Here is a 16,887-nt window from a genome sequence, read left to right as displayed (position 1 = left end):
GTTGCTTTTGTACGGTCGACTGAAAAGGTGAATGTTGACCGGTGTTAAGCCTCAGTCGAAGCAAGCAATCTACGCACCACCGTATGAGCACGGAATTGCGAGACGTTTTGCGATAATCGCTGATAACTTCGGAGCCTGCTAGAAAATTCCTTTTGCGCGAAAATATTTCTTACTTCTTATAGCTTAGTTTTGTAAGTCTGTATCAGCCTTAGTATTATATGCAGAATATTCCAAGAAAAATGCATTCTTTAGTGATGCATTCACGTTATACAACACACAGTAAGCGTTGTACTATTAGTGCTATAGTGTAACTCAAAGCGTCGAGCGGTGTTAAGATACCGGGATGTTTAGTTATTTAGCTCACAATAGCACAACCATCGTAGACAGTATGCTACGGAAGGATCGTCATGAAATGTCATTTGTAAGACGATACTTGCGTACCACAGTAGATAGGGCGAAAAAATCGTAGTTAAAGTTGTTTAAACCCACAACATAATTTTAGTGATATTAATAATTAAAATAAGTTATTGTATAAAAACGCAATCATTATAAGATCATAAGCCAAGGTTTTAACAACATAATTATTTTTTTAGAACGTCAAAATTCAGTGCTTTAAGTTTTTTTTATTAACTGATGGTTTGAAAAACAAATGATGTACGCAACAGGTTTTTGGGGAACAAGTCCAATGATGCCATTTCCAGGATTACACAATGCCAGGTTAGTTTATGTTAATATTAATGCCTTTTTATTGGGTTGTATTTTAAGAAATGATAGTATGTATAAAATAAAGTTTATAAACTGGCACGTACAAATTAGATTGTTATAACAAGGACTTATAATACTCAAGATGTTATGTAAATCGTTCAACTGTCATCGTAAAGTAGCAGCTATTGTTGTATATCTTGTCCTATTGTGACTTGCAACCATATATTGGTTTTGTAATGTTACACAAACGACGAAAATGCGCGCGAAGTCGTCGTGTCTTTTGAGTGCGCAACTGAATGACTTCCTCGCTTCCCCTTCCTTACGGCTTCTCCTCCTTCTCCGGAGTCTTTTCGTTTTCTCACTGCTCATTTTCGTCGGGAAAAAACGAGATAATGGAAGAGACAAGGGTGGGACGAAACGACCTGTTTCCGGCGCCTGTATCGTTCGAGCGAAATCGAAATTGACGAATGCATTTCGTATTTTGAAAACGCGTCGATAGTTTTTAAGTCGCATGTAAAGCGAAAGTGGATTTTTGATGTTAAATTGTTAAAACTACAGCTGGCTGAAAAATCTAATTTTATTTTAGTTAACTTAAGCGTATCTTTCGCGTCAATTGAATTAATTTTTTGATAACGTATCACAAGTTTAAAACATAAAAACGTTAGCCTAGATAAGATTTTTGGGATGCTTTATTTTACATGTGTAAGTTTAAAATATGATATAATTTTGCAGCATGAAGCAGATAAGACAAATATTTTTCCAAAATAGCAACTAGAGCAAAGCGCAAACCAAAAAATAATACGTATTTAAAAAATAATTTTATTAAAAATTGGGCAAAGTGTTATTGCTAGATTCAGCAGGTTCTAAATGTTGCACCATCTAATACATAAGAAAAGTTCAATGCATGAGTTAAACGCGAGCGTGTCGTCATCTGTCGTAATTATTTTTAACCGGTCAGACCGTCATTAAGTTACTACATATACAGTCATGCTTACTTTATTTGCGAAAACACACAAATGCAACCCAAGTTTTTTAATTTAAAAATGTTTTTTTAAAGCATAATTAAGTTTGGTTAATTTCCAAAGCCAAGACCACTTTATTTTTAAATAAGATCGTTGTTATGGTATATTTAATATTAAAATACATAGGCCAGTAACAATACCTTTTTTTGTGTTATAATAAGCATCATGCTATTTATTATTTTTTCATGTTTTGTTTTTTTGGTCAGCAAGCGAATCATTTATTTCTTATCTCGTCATATAGTTGAAAGCCGTGGGTCGAAAAGTTGAAATCGGCTCATTACGCTTTTAGTTTGGTTGCTTTCGATCCAATCGCGCGCGCAGGCACATCCACGCACCACCTCGCGCATACGGGACACTGCAGCCTTCCGGGATTAACCCGAACAAAACGAACTCCCAGATATACGAATTTAGCTTTACCAGTCGGCTGTTTTTTGGATTAAAGTTTTAATGTTTTGTCATTAGGTATTTAGAGGTGGAACAGCGGCATACACGTTGTATTTGAAAGGAAGTCGGTAGTGATAAAATATCGCTAAATCTGGCAACTTTTTTAGCTATTGAACCTAACGCGGAAAAAGTTTTTTTTGTTTAAGCTTTTCCTATTGAATAAGCATATTCGTCAGCACTATTCGAGACGCCTGGTAGAAGCGTAAAGCGTAGCCGGAAATGACGTATTATCAGATCTGACGACAGTCGCACGACGGCAAAGGACAAGCTAATGCTTGCTTGTCTTAGCTGATCAGTCGCGGCTATAGTGGCCACATACACAAGGAAATGAATAAATGCTTGTTGTCGTCATCTCTTTAAATTAGACGCGTTAACGAAAATGAGTAAACTACGGTGGGTGTTCGTTATATTGTGACGATGTGTCGCGGGCAGGTTATGCATATTGTGTTAATGGCTCACATTTGTCAGGAGTTTGTTTAAGTTGTTAGATTAGTTAATTCTATTACGTCTATGAGTTTTGATTTTAGTTAACTAAGTGAGATCTCAAAGTAATTTAGGCATAAATAAATTTATTAAAATAATCGTTTTGGTAAAGAATATAAAGGTGTAATATTATAAGGTTTTTTAGTGTGGTTTGTTACAATGGCTATTTTAATTTTTATAGAAAATTTTGATTTGTGAATTGTAGTAAGAATTATATTTTAAAAAATGAGGCGAGAGAGTAAGAGACGAATAGCCAAGAAACGATCATGCGAAAGCAAAAACAAATCAGCCGAAACCTCCTCAATCAATATTCAAGAGGAAAAGACTTCTGTTTCGAAAAAAGTAGAATCAGAACACTTTAAAATTAACGGAGAAAAGAGCGAAGATGTTGCAAATGAAATAACTAAAAAGGCAGAACCTAATGCTACAATTGCCCCTGGTGGTAATGACAACGCTAAAGATTCATCAACAAGCACAACTGTTGACGAAAACTTAAATAAATCTACCGTTAATGATAATGCACAAAATAAGTTCATGGAAGATAATGAATTGCCTAAAAACAGTATAAAACACGAGCCTACATCTCCAGCAAATTTAGAGAAGGATGATTATCAAAAAAATGCTTCTGAATCTGAACTTAACAAATCAACAAACAATAATTTGAAAGAACTAAGCGATGAGAAGTGCATCAGTTTATCAGATCAAACAAATTTCGAATCTGATTCTAAAAATCAAGAGGAGCAGAAGAAAGATGAAGAAGAAGAGGAAGAAGAGGAACGAGAGAAGTTAAAACAGGAGCAACAAGCGAGATTAAACGAGGAACGGGAGAGATTAATGAATCAACAAAATAATCTTTTAAATGCCGCAAACGAAGTGGCAGCCCGGTTTTATTCAAGGCAAGTTAACAGGTTTACACTTAATTATTTTTCAATCCTTGAACAAGCAAAATGCTGGATTTTAATTAGCTTATGGAGTAATCTAATAGCCTATAACAGCATTTAGTTAATTCAAGTCATTCGTAAGTCGGATCAAATTAGAGCTTTAAATTGATTTAAAATTGACTGGCACGCGATACAATTGTTTGTTTACATCAGGTATAAACATGCTTACCTATACGAAAACTCCCCTCGTTTGTTATTGCGTCGGTGTAAATCGGAAATAATGTTTATACGTTGTGCCTATTCGTATGCGAGCGGTTTTGTTATTATTTACCATCTTTCCATTTACACAATCTCGCTTCACAGTCTCTGCCGCTCGACGACGCAACACTCCGGAAGTGACGTAGAAGCCCGCCTTTTAATTTCGCCACTCTGCAAAAAACCGCATTCATTGTGTCGCATTCATCGAAATGACTCGTTTTATTTTGGCCTCGTATGAATACTTCGCCATTATGAGTTTTTTCAGTATTGTCATATAATAAAGTTCACCTTAAATGCCTTTTGAGATCCTAAAACTAAATTATAAGACTTTGTCCGAAGTCTTAATTGAATTACAAGTTGAAAAAACTAAATTTATTTTTTGGGGTTTTAAAAGGGAGCTTTTTATTTTTTAGTTTAAATATGCTGGCATCAAGAGCATTTATGAACGTTAAACAGGAACCATTGGATATGACCCCGACTGGAAAATCAACCCAGAATTTGCTTTCAACGATTCATAATAAGTAGGATTATATTTGACTTGGTATAGTTATAACACTATTTTTGCGCCTAAATTTATTGTTTAGGTTTTATATGAAAATTATGTAGTATTATTAATTTTCTTTTATTCAACAGCTATTTTGGCTCCAATTTTAAACAATCAATGACGTCACGCGAACCCGCTATTCCACCGGCAAGCATGGTGCCTGTCAACAACTACGATTCATCACGCATGTTGCGCCCACTTGCGGAGCTCTCACCAGAGACTTTTGCCGAGCAACTTCGAACAACTGATTCAGCCAGTATGGTTGTGTATAGGCCAAATGCAAGCAAAAGAAATTTGTGTAAGTTTAAATGCACCTTGTTTATTGTTTTATTTTTATCAAGTTTATTTTTTTCTTGTTTTAAATTATATATCAATTGCAAACGTACAACATATGGTAAAACAAGATTACTGTAGCTACACTTCTAATTACACTGGGTTTAACATGTTGGTTATATACCAATGCTGTACTTTTGCATAAGGTGGGTTTACATAAAAATGTTATACTTTTATAAAAGGCGCATTTTTAGGATCATTTAACAAATTTTGCTTTAAATTTAAGTTTTCAGAAAGCCTATAATAAGAGGTTATGTTTCTGTTACTATAAAAAATTAGTGTTATACCATTTCGTCATTAAAATCAGAAAAACATAATTTTTTTAGTAACAGTTTGGCAGCATTTAAAATAAAGACCAAAACAAGGCGTGGTCTTAATTTACAAACATGATATTCGTGAATCTCACTCTTTTCAGTTTAATTTTTGTAGAAATTAATTATTTCGGCAAATTTAGTTTCGCGGAACTAATATTAGAGTACAGTCGCTGGCAACCAACGTTCGTTTTTCGCACGTATACTAACATTTAACGACGCGTAAAACGTGTTGTTCGTATTTAGATGTCGAGATCTGAATACATACAATCATACTGGACATTTTTCGTCCAATCAAAAGTAAGCCTTGCGTCGCTGCATGCTAAAGGTTGAATAGTTCAAACCGGATGTGGGCGGTTATAATTATTATATTTATTTAAACTTAATAATTTCTTTTTTTTTAGCTTGGCGGAAAATCAAAACGTTAAAATTTTGCCGGTTTGTTAAATAAATATTGTCCAATAAAAAACATAGAATTGATCAAAAACAAAAGCCAATATACCAATATTGTGCAATCAATTTTTTATATAACTTAACTAGAACGACATGTATTTAAAAAAAACCTATTTGGTAATTTTGCAAAGGTGCAATTAGTTAAGGCGTTGAAATTTATTTTCATAACCTTAACCGGATAAATTTTTTTCATAAATCAGTAAGTTGTATGGAGTATTAGATAAGCGGGTTTTGGCAGAATTAAATTGAAAGTATTTGTCGTGACAGGACGTAATTGTGAATCATTGCTGGCGAGTTGGCATGATTTGTTTCCAAATCTAATTGCACGCCACCTCCGACAACGATTCACGTATTCCGGGGACTGAAATACTTTCAACCGGGTGCCACGACCTTAAGTTAGTCGTGGCTAACAGTAAACGGATAGGGTTATATTTAAGTTGGTGTATTTTTAGACTTTGGTGGAGTTATGCGTATGTAAGCGCGTGCTAACAGTTTAGGGTGATAAGGTGAAAGCTAGTTTGCTGCTGAAAGTGTTTACCGTGTCCAGGTGTTTACTCCAATTTGTTACAACTGCTGATATTATTAATATCTTATGATCGATGACACAACGTGCATATTATCTATGCAGATGTCGTCAGAAATCGTCTTCCGGTGCTTTTATCGCGTCGATTTGTTTTGTCTCGGATAGTCTTATGTCGTAGCCTACTGATTACTGATGTGGTGTCGCACGCGAGTTTGTATAATTGTATTTTTGTCGCTCTGTATTGTCACGACGTTTGTGCGAAGCCGAAATTTTGTTATTTTTTTGTCTATAATCTTAACGCAACCTGCAAAGTAGCTTATTTTCTGGATTTATAAAAGAAGACTTTAGAATCTTAAGTTTTGAAAGAGAAAGGGCAAATTATGACAAAGAGTTTATTATAATTTTATTTTATTTATCAGAAAATTGCTTTACTTCGCTAAAAATTGCTTTACTTCGCTTGTAAAAAAGTTATGTCAAGTTTTGATAAAACGAATATAAGTTTAGTGAATTCGTATTGGCCAGCGTTAAACTTCTGGAACAACTATAACTTAAAGTTTGGATATTTGCCGAATAATAATTATAAACCGATAGATCATAACAATAACCGTTTCTTTGGACACAATTTTACACAGGACGTTTTTAATTCTTCATTTTGGACACAGTCTAAAGGAAGTCGCCACTTTAGACCACTTGGTATATTCTTTTATTGCGTATTTTGATAAATTATAAGAAAAGTTTTAAAATAAGAAGAGTTATATAATAAAATAAATAGACGTTATGTAATATGCACGTATATAGCATAGCGAATATTTATTTATTTTTCATTTTTTTTGTTATAAATTGCTAAAATACACAAATTTTAAAAAATATTTGTTTTTTAGCTTCGCCTGACAGTCCCGCTAGTTTACCAAATAATCGGTCATCACATGGTTCCGGACAGGGAGCGTCCGGTCTCCACCATTTTGTGACCAGATACACGATCGAACTGCCCGAAGATTCATCGAAACTTGGCGTGGAGGTTTGTCTCGATAACAACAACTTAGATGAACCTATTATCGAAGTGGAATGTGGTGGAAATAAAGGCTTACTTTATGTTAAGAAGCTTTGCCAAGGAAGTAAAGGTATGATGAGTTCTTAATTACGCTGGCACCGTAAGACGACGGCTAAGGTTTAATGCTTATTTTTTTAAGAAATTGCGTAATTACCGTCTGTATTATCGTCCAATTAAATAACTTTTCCAGTAAACGCAACGCTTGACCTTTTTTGTCTTGGTTTATTATAGGACAGTCTATACTTTTTAATGATGAATGGATAACGCCAAATGAGTTTCAGTTTATAAGCGGGCGTGAAACTGCAAAGGACTGGAAAAGAAGTATTCGCCATTGTGGAAAAAGTCTTAAGTCGATGATGACTAAAGGAATATTAATGGTTCATCCACCTGTATGTGAATGTGATTATTGTAAGGGCCGTGAACCAGCACTTCCAGTAAGTTTATTTTTTTAGTTTATGTATTGTTTAAAAGAAATGGTGGTTAAAACCATATATATATTTTTGAATAAAAAAAGTTTAAAAAAAAAAATTTAACGGAATTTTATTAACAGTAATTTATAGTTAAAATAAAAATATTAAATTATATCCTCAAAACTGCTTTAATTTTCGTTTGCTTATTGAGATACTTATAACCGCTAGGTGGTGCGTAAGAGTAATAAAACAACCATTACATTAAATAAATTATATAAAGTATGTCTATGTTAAATTTTAAATGGTTTAAAAGGTGACCTATATTTTTTAAGTATATTTTTCAATACACTTGTAAGGTTTCATAGATTTATTTATTGTCAAATCTTAATTTTAAATACGAGCGTTTGTTATATGACTGACCGGGCCCAAACATCTTGTTTCTTTAGCGAAAGGTTTATATATATTAAGAAAAGTTATTGTATACATATTTTTTGCCCTGTATTGTCCCCTTCCTGTATATACGTTGCGAGCATGAGGAAGTCACGTGACCAGTTTTTCCATTCAACGGCATATCCGCTTTTGTACGAAACCCGCAAGCCAAGCAAGCCTAAAAGGGACAAATCGATTGAGCGTGGTAGGATTTCCTGCCCTGTCACAATTTATTGCAGGTTTGCAGGCGACCGCGTGTAATGTTGCTGCTGCGAATATATTCCGAAATTGTTTCGTCTTAATCATATTCGCCACAAGTGCTGTCTTTCAAACAATGCTAAACCTTAAATGGAATTTATAATTTTGCTAGCTGTAGTTAGGCTATATTTTCTTAGTAAAATGCAACAAAGTTAAAATCTGGCGTTAATTTTAGTACACAAATTTCATACACTTTAATTAAGGTTTCTTGCCATAGTTTGGCATGTATTTTAATCACGATTTATGCAAACGTACATAGTGGATGTAGCTTCAAAACGTTACCGAATTATTGTAAGAGATAAGGTATACTGATATAACTTCAGAAAGTTTTAGATAAAACATGAAAGCCCTTAGTTTGTTGGCTTTTTTTTGCAGAATTTAAGTTTTAGGTTGTGAGAAATAATGTAAAAGGAAGTATCACTTTGAATATAACATCCTATAGGGTTGGTAGTTCGGAAGTTGTTTCGGCGCCAAATATGCAAGATTATAAACAGATTGGGGGCAAAGTTAAAGTCAACTATGGGTTCCTATAATCACTTAATTTAGTTGTTCCTTTAAAAGACTACGCCTATTATATAAAAGTTAGATTATAATTTATAGCTAATAATCGTACTAAAATACCGTATGGTAGAGTATGATTATTGGTTGGGCCTTCTCTGGAATCTGTATTGTAATTCTAACAAAAAGGCGCTCGATATAATTGTCAAAATATAAGTGGAAACAGCGCGACGGGCCCAAATCAGGAAGGAAGGAATAGCGTCGTTTCGAACACAGTGAGTAAAGGAAGGAAGCGATGAAGCACACTATACGATAGCAATTCTATTTTATGTGCTGTGGTATGCGCTAGAGATGCTGTCAATTGAGCTGGCCTGCTGCTGGTGCATTCAGCAAGCTGTGAAAATGCATTGATAGCTTTATATTGAAACGACAGGATCTCACTGAGGTTTTCCTGTATGTTGTTGTCGAGTAAGATTGACAGTATAAAGCTGATAGTATACGTTTACACAGAAATATTGCGCCCATATTATACAACAGTAATGTGTTTTGCAGTTTAATTTTACTTAGTGTTAGTTAATTACCGTATGTATATAGTGGTTACATAGTTTAAAGTGTTAACACAATTTTTAGGGAACAATAGTTAAAATACATGTTCAAAAATGTTATATTTTAAAACAGAATATTTAAGGCTAGTTAAAATTAATTATAAGTTTTTGTAATTAATTTCATGACACTTTTGCAATCTGCTGATAGGAACATGAAGGTAAGTCGTCAGAAATTATTCTGAAGTTTAATTTCGTCAAAAATTATTCTGAAACTTATTTGTTAAAGACAAATGGATTTATAAAAATTTAATGTAAACAAACAGTCTTGTTTATTTAACATTACGCAATCGATATTGTTTTGGTATTTTTTTTCTTCTGAAAACAAATCTTTTAACACCCACAATGCATTTCCGGTTCCATGCTGACAAGCTTCCGCTCTGACTAACATTTTACCAAAACTAACCAATTCCACGCAATAACATAATATACATAACTCACAGTCGTCACGCACAACAGCTATGGACTCGTAATAATCACAAGCAGTAATATATTGCTATTCCAATACGCTTGCAGCACTATCGTAATGTAATGTTATTAGACAGGGTTTGCTGCACCTGTAAGAAATGTGTCATTACCGGTCACTATTTACAAACGACTGGGTTGGTAACTAGGAAATGGAACTTTTGACTTTTACGAACACAAACAAGTTATAACTTTTACCAGTTTATGGTTGTTTAACACAATCTATTAAGCTAAGGCTTAAGCTATACATTGATGATTTAATCTACAGCCTAAATTAGGATTGCCGGAAATATCGCCCTTAAAGTTATTTTGTTTGCATTTTGAGAATAATAAACTCGTTGCGTCACTCTTTAAAAATATTCACATAATTATTGTCGTCATGGTTATTGTTTATGACACGCGGAAATACTTGTTAAGAGAACATCCGCTTCCTGTCATTTAAAGTTTTGTTTTCATTTTTGGATGGGCTGACATTATGATTGTTATTGATACTAAAAGTAATTTGTATAAAATTTTTTTTAAAAGGTTATATAACAACCAGAGCGAATATCAATAATTATAATTCATTTTTTCATATCCTCTTAAAAGGAATGGGTTTACTATATTTAATAACATTTTTTTTATTTTTTTAGCAAGAGCGAATGATGAAAAAGAGGCCACCCAGTGGTTTAGCAAATGATTTTTCGAGATCAACTCCCTCATCTGATTCTCTGCATAATGCAGAACCTTTAACCCCGAGTTCATCTGACGTAATTCGTCCTTTGTTTCATTCAACTGATTCTAAAATAGGGTAATTTTTATTAATTTGCCCATATAACTTAAACGAAAATTAAAGCGCTTTTTAAAACTTTTTTTTAACTAATTTATAAATTTTACCCTGTAGGAGGGAAGGGGGACTTAGTTCTATTATATCCCAACTTCACAACAAAAAATCTCAAATCGATTCCAATCAGCACGATGGTGGAGAATCTCTTGATTTAACAATGTACTCTGCACTGCCATCTGGCGACTCGCGAAAAAAGGACGCAAGAAGGAACGAGTATTCGGTATTTACATTTTATTAAACACAAACTTCGGTCGTCTATAAATTATAAGCGTAATATAAATTGATTGCTACTTTGATTATTTTGTTACTTTGGCAAAGTTCTGAAAATTTATCAATAAATTGCTTTGTTGTTATTGTGGGTGTTGAAGATTACCGTGACATCACAGAATGACATGTATTAAGTAATAAGATGCTAGCATTAAGATTTGTTAAATGCGCCCGCATATGAGTGTACAGGAAACGACGTGTTACCTGTATGGACACTTTATCGAATGACCGGTTTTCCGGCATTACCAGCTGCATGATAGAGGTTCGGCTAGAGTGTTTATCATTACTTCCTATTCAACTGGCTTTGTATATATATGTTTGTATGCACGGTTGTATGTGCAGGGGCTTACGTGAATCAACTCTGTATAAGTTATTGTGTTGATTACAAAAGAGCTGATAGGCTGACATTGCATTTTAGGTAGATTTCGTTAGTTTTATGTTATTTAGGTATTTATTTATTTCAGTTATTGTTTTAGAGCAAAACTTGGCTTTATAAAACGAACTTTAATAAATTTACTTATGTATATTTTAGAATCGACAGGCAGAATTGAACCCGAAGTCTGGTAGTTTAAAAAGAAAACATTCAAATGAAGGCAAGATTTTGATTTTATTTTATAAAACTTTTAATTAAATAAGATTAAATTTATATGAAATCACAACTCACAAATTTAAAAAAATCTAAAAGTTTTGGGATTAATATTGTTTTAATTATTTTAATTAGATCTGGATACTCCCTTTCCAGTAACTCGAAAACCAGGATCAAATCATCGTGAAAAGAATATGAATAAAGAAAAAAGATTACGATCGACCCAAGAAGATAGAGAACAGGGTAAAAGCTAAGAATAATACTTGAACTTATTCTTATAAAATACTCAGTTTAAATTTTGTTTATAAACATCGTTATAATAGTATTAAAATATGGAAATTGCTTTTTTTATTTAACGGCTTTGTTTATTTATACCGTATATTCAAAAACAAAATTAATCATGCACCAGAAGGGAAGTAATAACAAAAATACATCACCATCATTGCAATCGGACGTACTTTCGTCATTCGAATATCAATCTAAATGAATGTTGTTCGAAATGCGCTACCTTAAAACTATTTGTTTTTATTTCAGATTCGAAAAGAAACGCTCCAGGATTTAACGAAAGAAGGTAATTTTTTTGCGGATCTTGCTGAAAATTTTTTGCATTGTTTTTTAACTCAAAAACGAATTAAACTTAAGTATTGTTTGTATATACTTCTGCTATCGTTGCACAGTATTTAAAATTAATTCTTTATTTTTATTTACAAAGGTCAAACGACGACAGAAACGGTGTGTACGATCTCAGTCGCAACAGTCGAGGTCAGACCAATAACCGAAGACAACCCGCAAGTAAACGCTTTCCCGTGACGTCACCAATCCGGCGTGGATCTCCTGCGTACAACCCAAATCTCGGTTACGCTGAATATGCGTTGTACGACGCTATGAAAAGGGCGGTGACCAACGCTGCTGCAGGATCTTTCAATCAGGATGAAACGAGGTCGTCATCACTTCACCATCCGAACAGACCCTTGTTGTCGGATTCTCCTCGGCCAGGACGCAGTGGCTTCATCAATTTGGATTCAACCTCTCCAAGAGCACTCTCCTCTCGTCTTTATGACAGTCCTTCCCCGCGAAATTCGATTTCCAATCCTCCGATGATGGAGCTGATGTCACCTTGCATGAAGAACGGAAGTAGGGATGCCGATTCCTATGGTCCAAGTGGAACAATCGAGCTAGGGAGACATCGTAACAATTCAGAGTCATAGTAAGTAGCTGCAAAAGTCTTAAAATTTTGTGTAGTAAGAAATATGACCTTTTTATTTTCTGAATTTTATTATTGTAGTTCCCCTAACAAACCACCAGTTACTGTTCTACATCACAATCCGAGCTACTACGACATGAACAACAACCACCACTCCACACCACATACCCATCATTATTACCCAATGCCCCCACCCGCGTTCAATCACCCACTCGAGTCCAGGAGGTACAGAATGGCGAATGAACGTGGAAAGCGGGAAAGTCCCTACTCCAATCAAGCTCGAACTGAGAAAAGAGTAAACAAAGGTTCTGCAGGTAGAGTTTATTGATTGGCTATTTTTTTACGTTTGGTTAACCTTATTTTTTTAAATTTCAAATTTTTTTCAAAAAAAACATTTTAATGTGTTTTAAATATGTGTAAACTTCTTAGCAACTAATAAAACCCGGCAAAACGGAAGCAGCGCCGCTGGCGGTAGATATAATATCGATCTTCAAAATCATGCTATTCCAATGATGTCATTAACTTACAGTAAGGGAAAGAGACAAAGAAAACCTGATAGTAGATTATCAAAACAAACACAAAGGTAATAATAATAATTTTGATAACAAAAAATTAAAGTTTGTGATTTTACTTTAAGTGTTGTGGTCAGCAAAGATATATATATCAGGGTACGAATTAACGTTTAAAAAACGATTCGCTAAAAATGAGGTCGCATTTTTAGAGCAATTATTAGGTTCAAGTCATAATCTTTGTTTTTTTGTAACACTTGACGCGTTGCGTTGCATTTTTAAAATGTAACGTATTGTTAAACAATCGTTAAGAATATTTTGCACAAAAAACGAGACATTTTCGATTACTTTAAAGCTGTGTTATGTATTTAAAAAATTACGCAACAACTAAACGAACTCGGAAGCGAAATTTACGCATTGCCAAAACATGGAAAGTTATTGTTATTAAATGCCCTATAGTAACCTACATTTACGCAGAATTATGTTGATGTAATTAATTTAGTCTAAACCGGTTTAAATTATATCGTAAAAATACACAAATATACACGAAAGTTTTAATATTGCCTGAACCCTTTTTGGTTGATTCGCTATTTCTAATATATTTGTAAAAAACGATTCGCTAATTTTAAAAAAACGATTCGCTTTTAGCGAATAGCGACCCGTTATTTCGTTCCCTGTATATATATATTATTGTTGGATGTATAATTATTTTTTTATGTTCTTTCAGCAATAAACAAGATAGGGATCGAACAAATAACTTTCCGCCGAAGAGCGCTTCAAGTGACGACGAGGTTATGCGAAACTTTAATAATGACGTCACTCGTCGTTTGAGTTCAAGTGTTCCTCCACAATCTCGTCCAAAAAATCCAAGGTGTGTATTTTGACAATATTTTTTAATGAATTGTGTATTTTGACAATATTATTTTAATGAAATGAATTTTCGAAAAAATGTTAATTTTTTTATCATTTAAACTAACTTTTGAGAAATTGTTTAGGATTTTACTTTCTTAAATGCATAATTTTATTATTAAATTGTTCTTTTTTAGCAAGTTGATGCTATTATGTAAATATATTTTTTGATTATATTAGAGAGGATTTTGATAACACTAGACGAACTAAATCCGAATCGCCCGGTTCTGCTCCGGTTCGGATACTGGCTCCAAAATCTGCCACATCATGGGACTGTACTACTAGACCAGAATTTTTAGAACAGTTTGATGATTCTTTGTTTGATCAAAATTTCAATCCAAAACAACAATTTTCAATCGACATGAGTACAAAATGGACTGAAATATCTGGGGCAATTGAGATGATGGGAGAATTGTCGGTAGATGACGTCTGTGAGTTTATTAAAGAAATTGGCTGCGGTCAATATGAAGGGGTGAGTGAAATTTTTGTTTTATATATTTTTTAATTTAATAGAAGTTGAAATACTTTTGTTAGCGTTAAATGTATACACTTTACATATAAACTAACTAAGTCTTATTTACTGTTAAGAAATTTCGAGAACACGCGATTGATGGTGATGCTTTACCTCTGTTAATGGAACACCACCTTGTGGAAAGTATGGGCATGAAACTGGGTCAAGCTCTTAAAATAATTGCTCGCGTTCATCGAAAACTTGGCAGTCAATGTTTGGTGGTAATGGATCGTCAGTCTAGCCGCCAGGGGCGTCGTTTCTCGAAATTTGAATTTCGGGAAAAGCTGGCGTCATTTCCGGAAAGTTGCGACAGTGCTCTATCGAACAGTGGGGATGAAAATATTGCACTAGATTTAAAAAACAGCAATAAAAACACAATGGCAATGGAAAAAAAATAGACAATCAAACAATCATAACATTTTGTTGAAATGTGAATATTTTATTTTCAGCGTTTGGTTTGTGTTCTGTTTTGAACACTGTTTTCTTTTCTACCATTTAACCTCCTATTATATAAACTGTGATTTTGTTTGTATTTATTTAGTCGTGACAATCTTGTTTTGATGTTAAAATTTTAATTCTATGTATTATTACAGACTTTTTTTTTAGTTTCCATTTAACTTTTTTTTCTTTTGTAAGATAATTTAACCTTTAGACCATTGGTAAAGTATGTTTTAAATAATAAAAGGTTAAAGTATGACAGTATATTTTTTGTACTTAGTTCCAATCAATTATTCAAAATTTATTTATAGATAATTTTTCATTTTTTTCTATTTCATTTCTTTTGTTTTCTTCTGTATTAAGTGTTGCGCTGTTGATGGTAAAATAATAATCGATATATTTGCTTATTTAATCCAACTAAGTGCAATTCAAACAAGCCTTGGTAAAACTATTGAAAATAAAATAAATAAAACATGTTTTGGATAAGTTATGTTTTTTTCTTTTTTTACCGAATTTTTAATTTTTTTCGAGGTAAAAATTTCTTTGTGCAAGCGTTTGGCAAAACCAACATTGTCAGTGCCATAAACCAAAACAATAACAATCATCAATTACTTAACTGGTCAGTGTTTAATTATCAAGGATTGACCGGAAAAGGGTGGAGTCGTTTTATATTTATAACCATTATAAATACCTATAGAGCAAAAATATTTTAATGTAAAAATCATAACAATATTTTTATCTAAATCTTTATAAGACGGTCGTAGAGCGTAGGTTTGTACAAATTTTTAAGTTATGACGTCATAATCAACCACGTGATATAAACATTAATCGCAGGAATGTAAACATGTCTCTAGTGTTTTAAATAGCGCACATTAATATGTTCGTTTAATGGGTTAAATTTTTTACTTACGTATGTTTTTATCCACATTTTTTATTTTTAACTTTTGTATAATTACTTTTACAGGCTGGTATAATTGAATTTATGTAATTATAATTTAATTTTTTTTTAATGTTGTTGACTTCACTTACAAACGGTTTATTTTTAGTCATTTTGAACTTTTTTAGCAATTTAAGTAAGTTATTGGTTTGTTGAAAAGTGTTTTGTTTTTGTTTACAATCTTAAAATTAATTTACCCTAGGCATGTTTACTCATGCATTACGGCGATCGTTTTAGAAAAAGGCGTTTGCGGACAATTATAAAGTAAGCAACACCAAGTTTGTTTTCTTTTAACATTTTTTATTTTTAACTGCTTCGCTTTTTTGTCAGCTTGTAGGGTTTTACCCACACCTACATAATCTTTAAATTGTTTATAATCACCAGAAAAAAATCATTCTTAGGTTTATAAATTTTTTTTTATACTTTTACAATTTATATTTGTAGATAAGCTTGTTTTTTATTAAACTTCGGTTTCTTCACAAGCCTGAATATACCTTTAATGGTATATCTATATCCTGTAATCGGCTTACCTAAGTGTACTTAAATAATTACGACACGCCGTCATAACATTAAAGTTCGTCTTGGTGTTAATGCGAGACAGATAGGCTGAGAATTTGGGATTGCAAGGTGACCACACTCTAATTCTTTCGGCGTTTGTTATATATTGTGGTGTTTCGCCCAGAAATAATACAACCGGGACGCTAGTGTCGTACACAGATTAGAAATTTCAAAGAGAAATTATCATTTTAAAGCTTGCTTAGTCTTGTTTCAGCAGCAAACGTGTTACTACATGTATGCAAAACCCTGTGCGGTAATGTTAGTGTCAGTCACAGGCTATTAGGTTGCAAAATAATAGAAAGTATAGTGACAGATTTTTCAGCTAACTAATTTTTAATTCAGTCAAAATTTTTTTCAACACTATGATTAAAATGACCACAACATGTCGCTATTGGGCTACAGAATTTACTAATATTTTTAAATATACATTTAAAATTGCCTTGCAACAAATTGTAAAACCTGTTCTATATTT

General features: G+C 33.1%; 1 protein-coding gene across 2 annotated transcripts; it reads left to right on the top strand.

Annotated features, from left to right (window-relative positions):
* Positions 1-597: 597 nt before the first annotated feature.
* LOC145751367 (uncharacterized) lies at positions 598-15,351 on the top strand. 2 transcript variants are annotated; one of them, XM_082567499.1, is made up of 16 exons: positions 598-717; positions 4,207-4,314; positions 4,427-4,635; positions 6,839-7,078; positions 7,240-7,442; positions 10,303-10,460; positions 10,554-10,716; positions 11,296-11,356; positions 11,485-11,592; positions 11,884-11,920; positions 12,062-12,556; positions 12,635-12,867; positions 12,983-13,136; positions 13,790-13,933; positions 14,152-14,443; positions 14,560-15,351. In XM_082567499.1, the coding sequence occupies exons 1-16, from the start codon at positions 650-652 to the stop codon at positions 14,878-14,880; spliced, it is 2,994 nt and encodes a 997-aa protein (XP_082423625.1). In that variant the 5' UTR covers positions 598-649; the 3' UTR covers positions 14,881-15,351. The 2 variants fall into 2 exon arrangements, with proteins under 2 accessions (XP_082423625.1, XP_082423616.1); XM_082567490.1 differs by lacking the exon at positions 598-717 and adding an exon at positions 2,842-3,550.
* Positions 15,352-16,887: the final 1,536 nt, after the last annotated feature.

The sequence above is a fragment of the Corella eumyota genome, chromosome 1 (assembly GCF_963082875.1).
Source record: "Corella eumyota chromosome 1, kaCorEumy4.1, whole genome shotgun sequence".
In the NCBI taxonomy this organism is placed as follows: Eukaryota; Metazoa; Chordata; class Ascidiacea; order Phlebobranchia; family Corellidae; genus Corella; species Corella eumyota.
Note: the sequence above shows the minus strand (reverse complement) of the source record. Positions and strands in the feature narration are given on the sequence as shown.

What these genes read in the sequence shown, in the direction of transcription:
- LOC145751367 (XM_082567490.1), top strand. Translation starts at nt 2,880, where the DNA reads ATGAGGCGAGAGAGTAAGAGACGAATAGCCAAGAAACGATCATGCGAA. An exon ending in CTTTCAACGATTCATAATAA is followed by an intron (nt 4,315 to 4,426) that starts GTAGGATTATAT and finishes TTTATTCAACAG; the next exon opens with CTATTTTGGCTCCAATTTTA. An exon ending in GCTTTGCCAAGGAAGTAAAG is followed by an intron (nt 7,079 to 7,239) that starts GTATGATGAGTT and finishes GGTTTATTATAG; the next exon opens with GACAGTCTATACTTTTTAAT.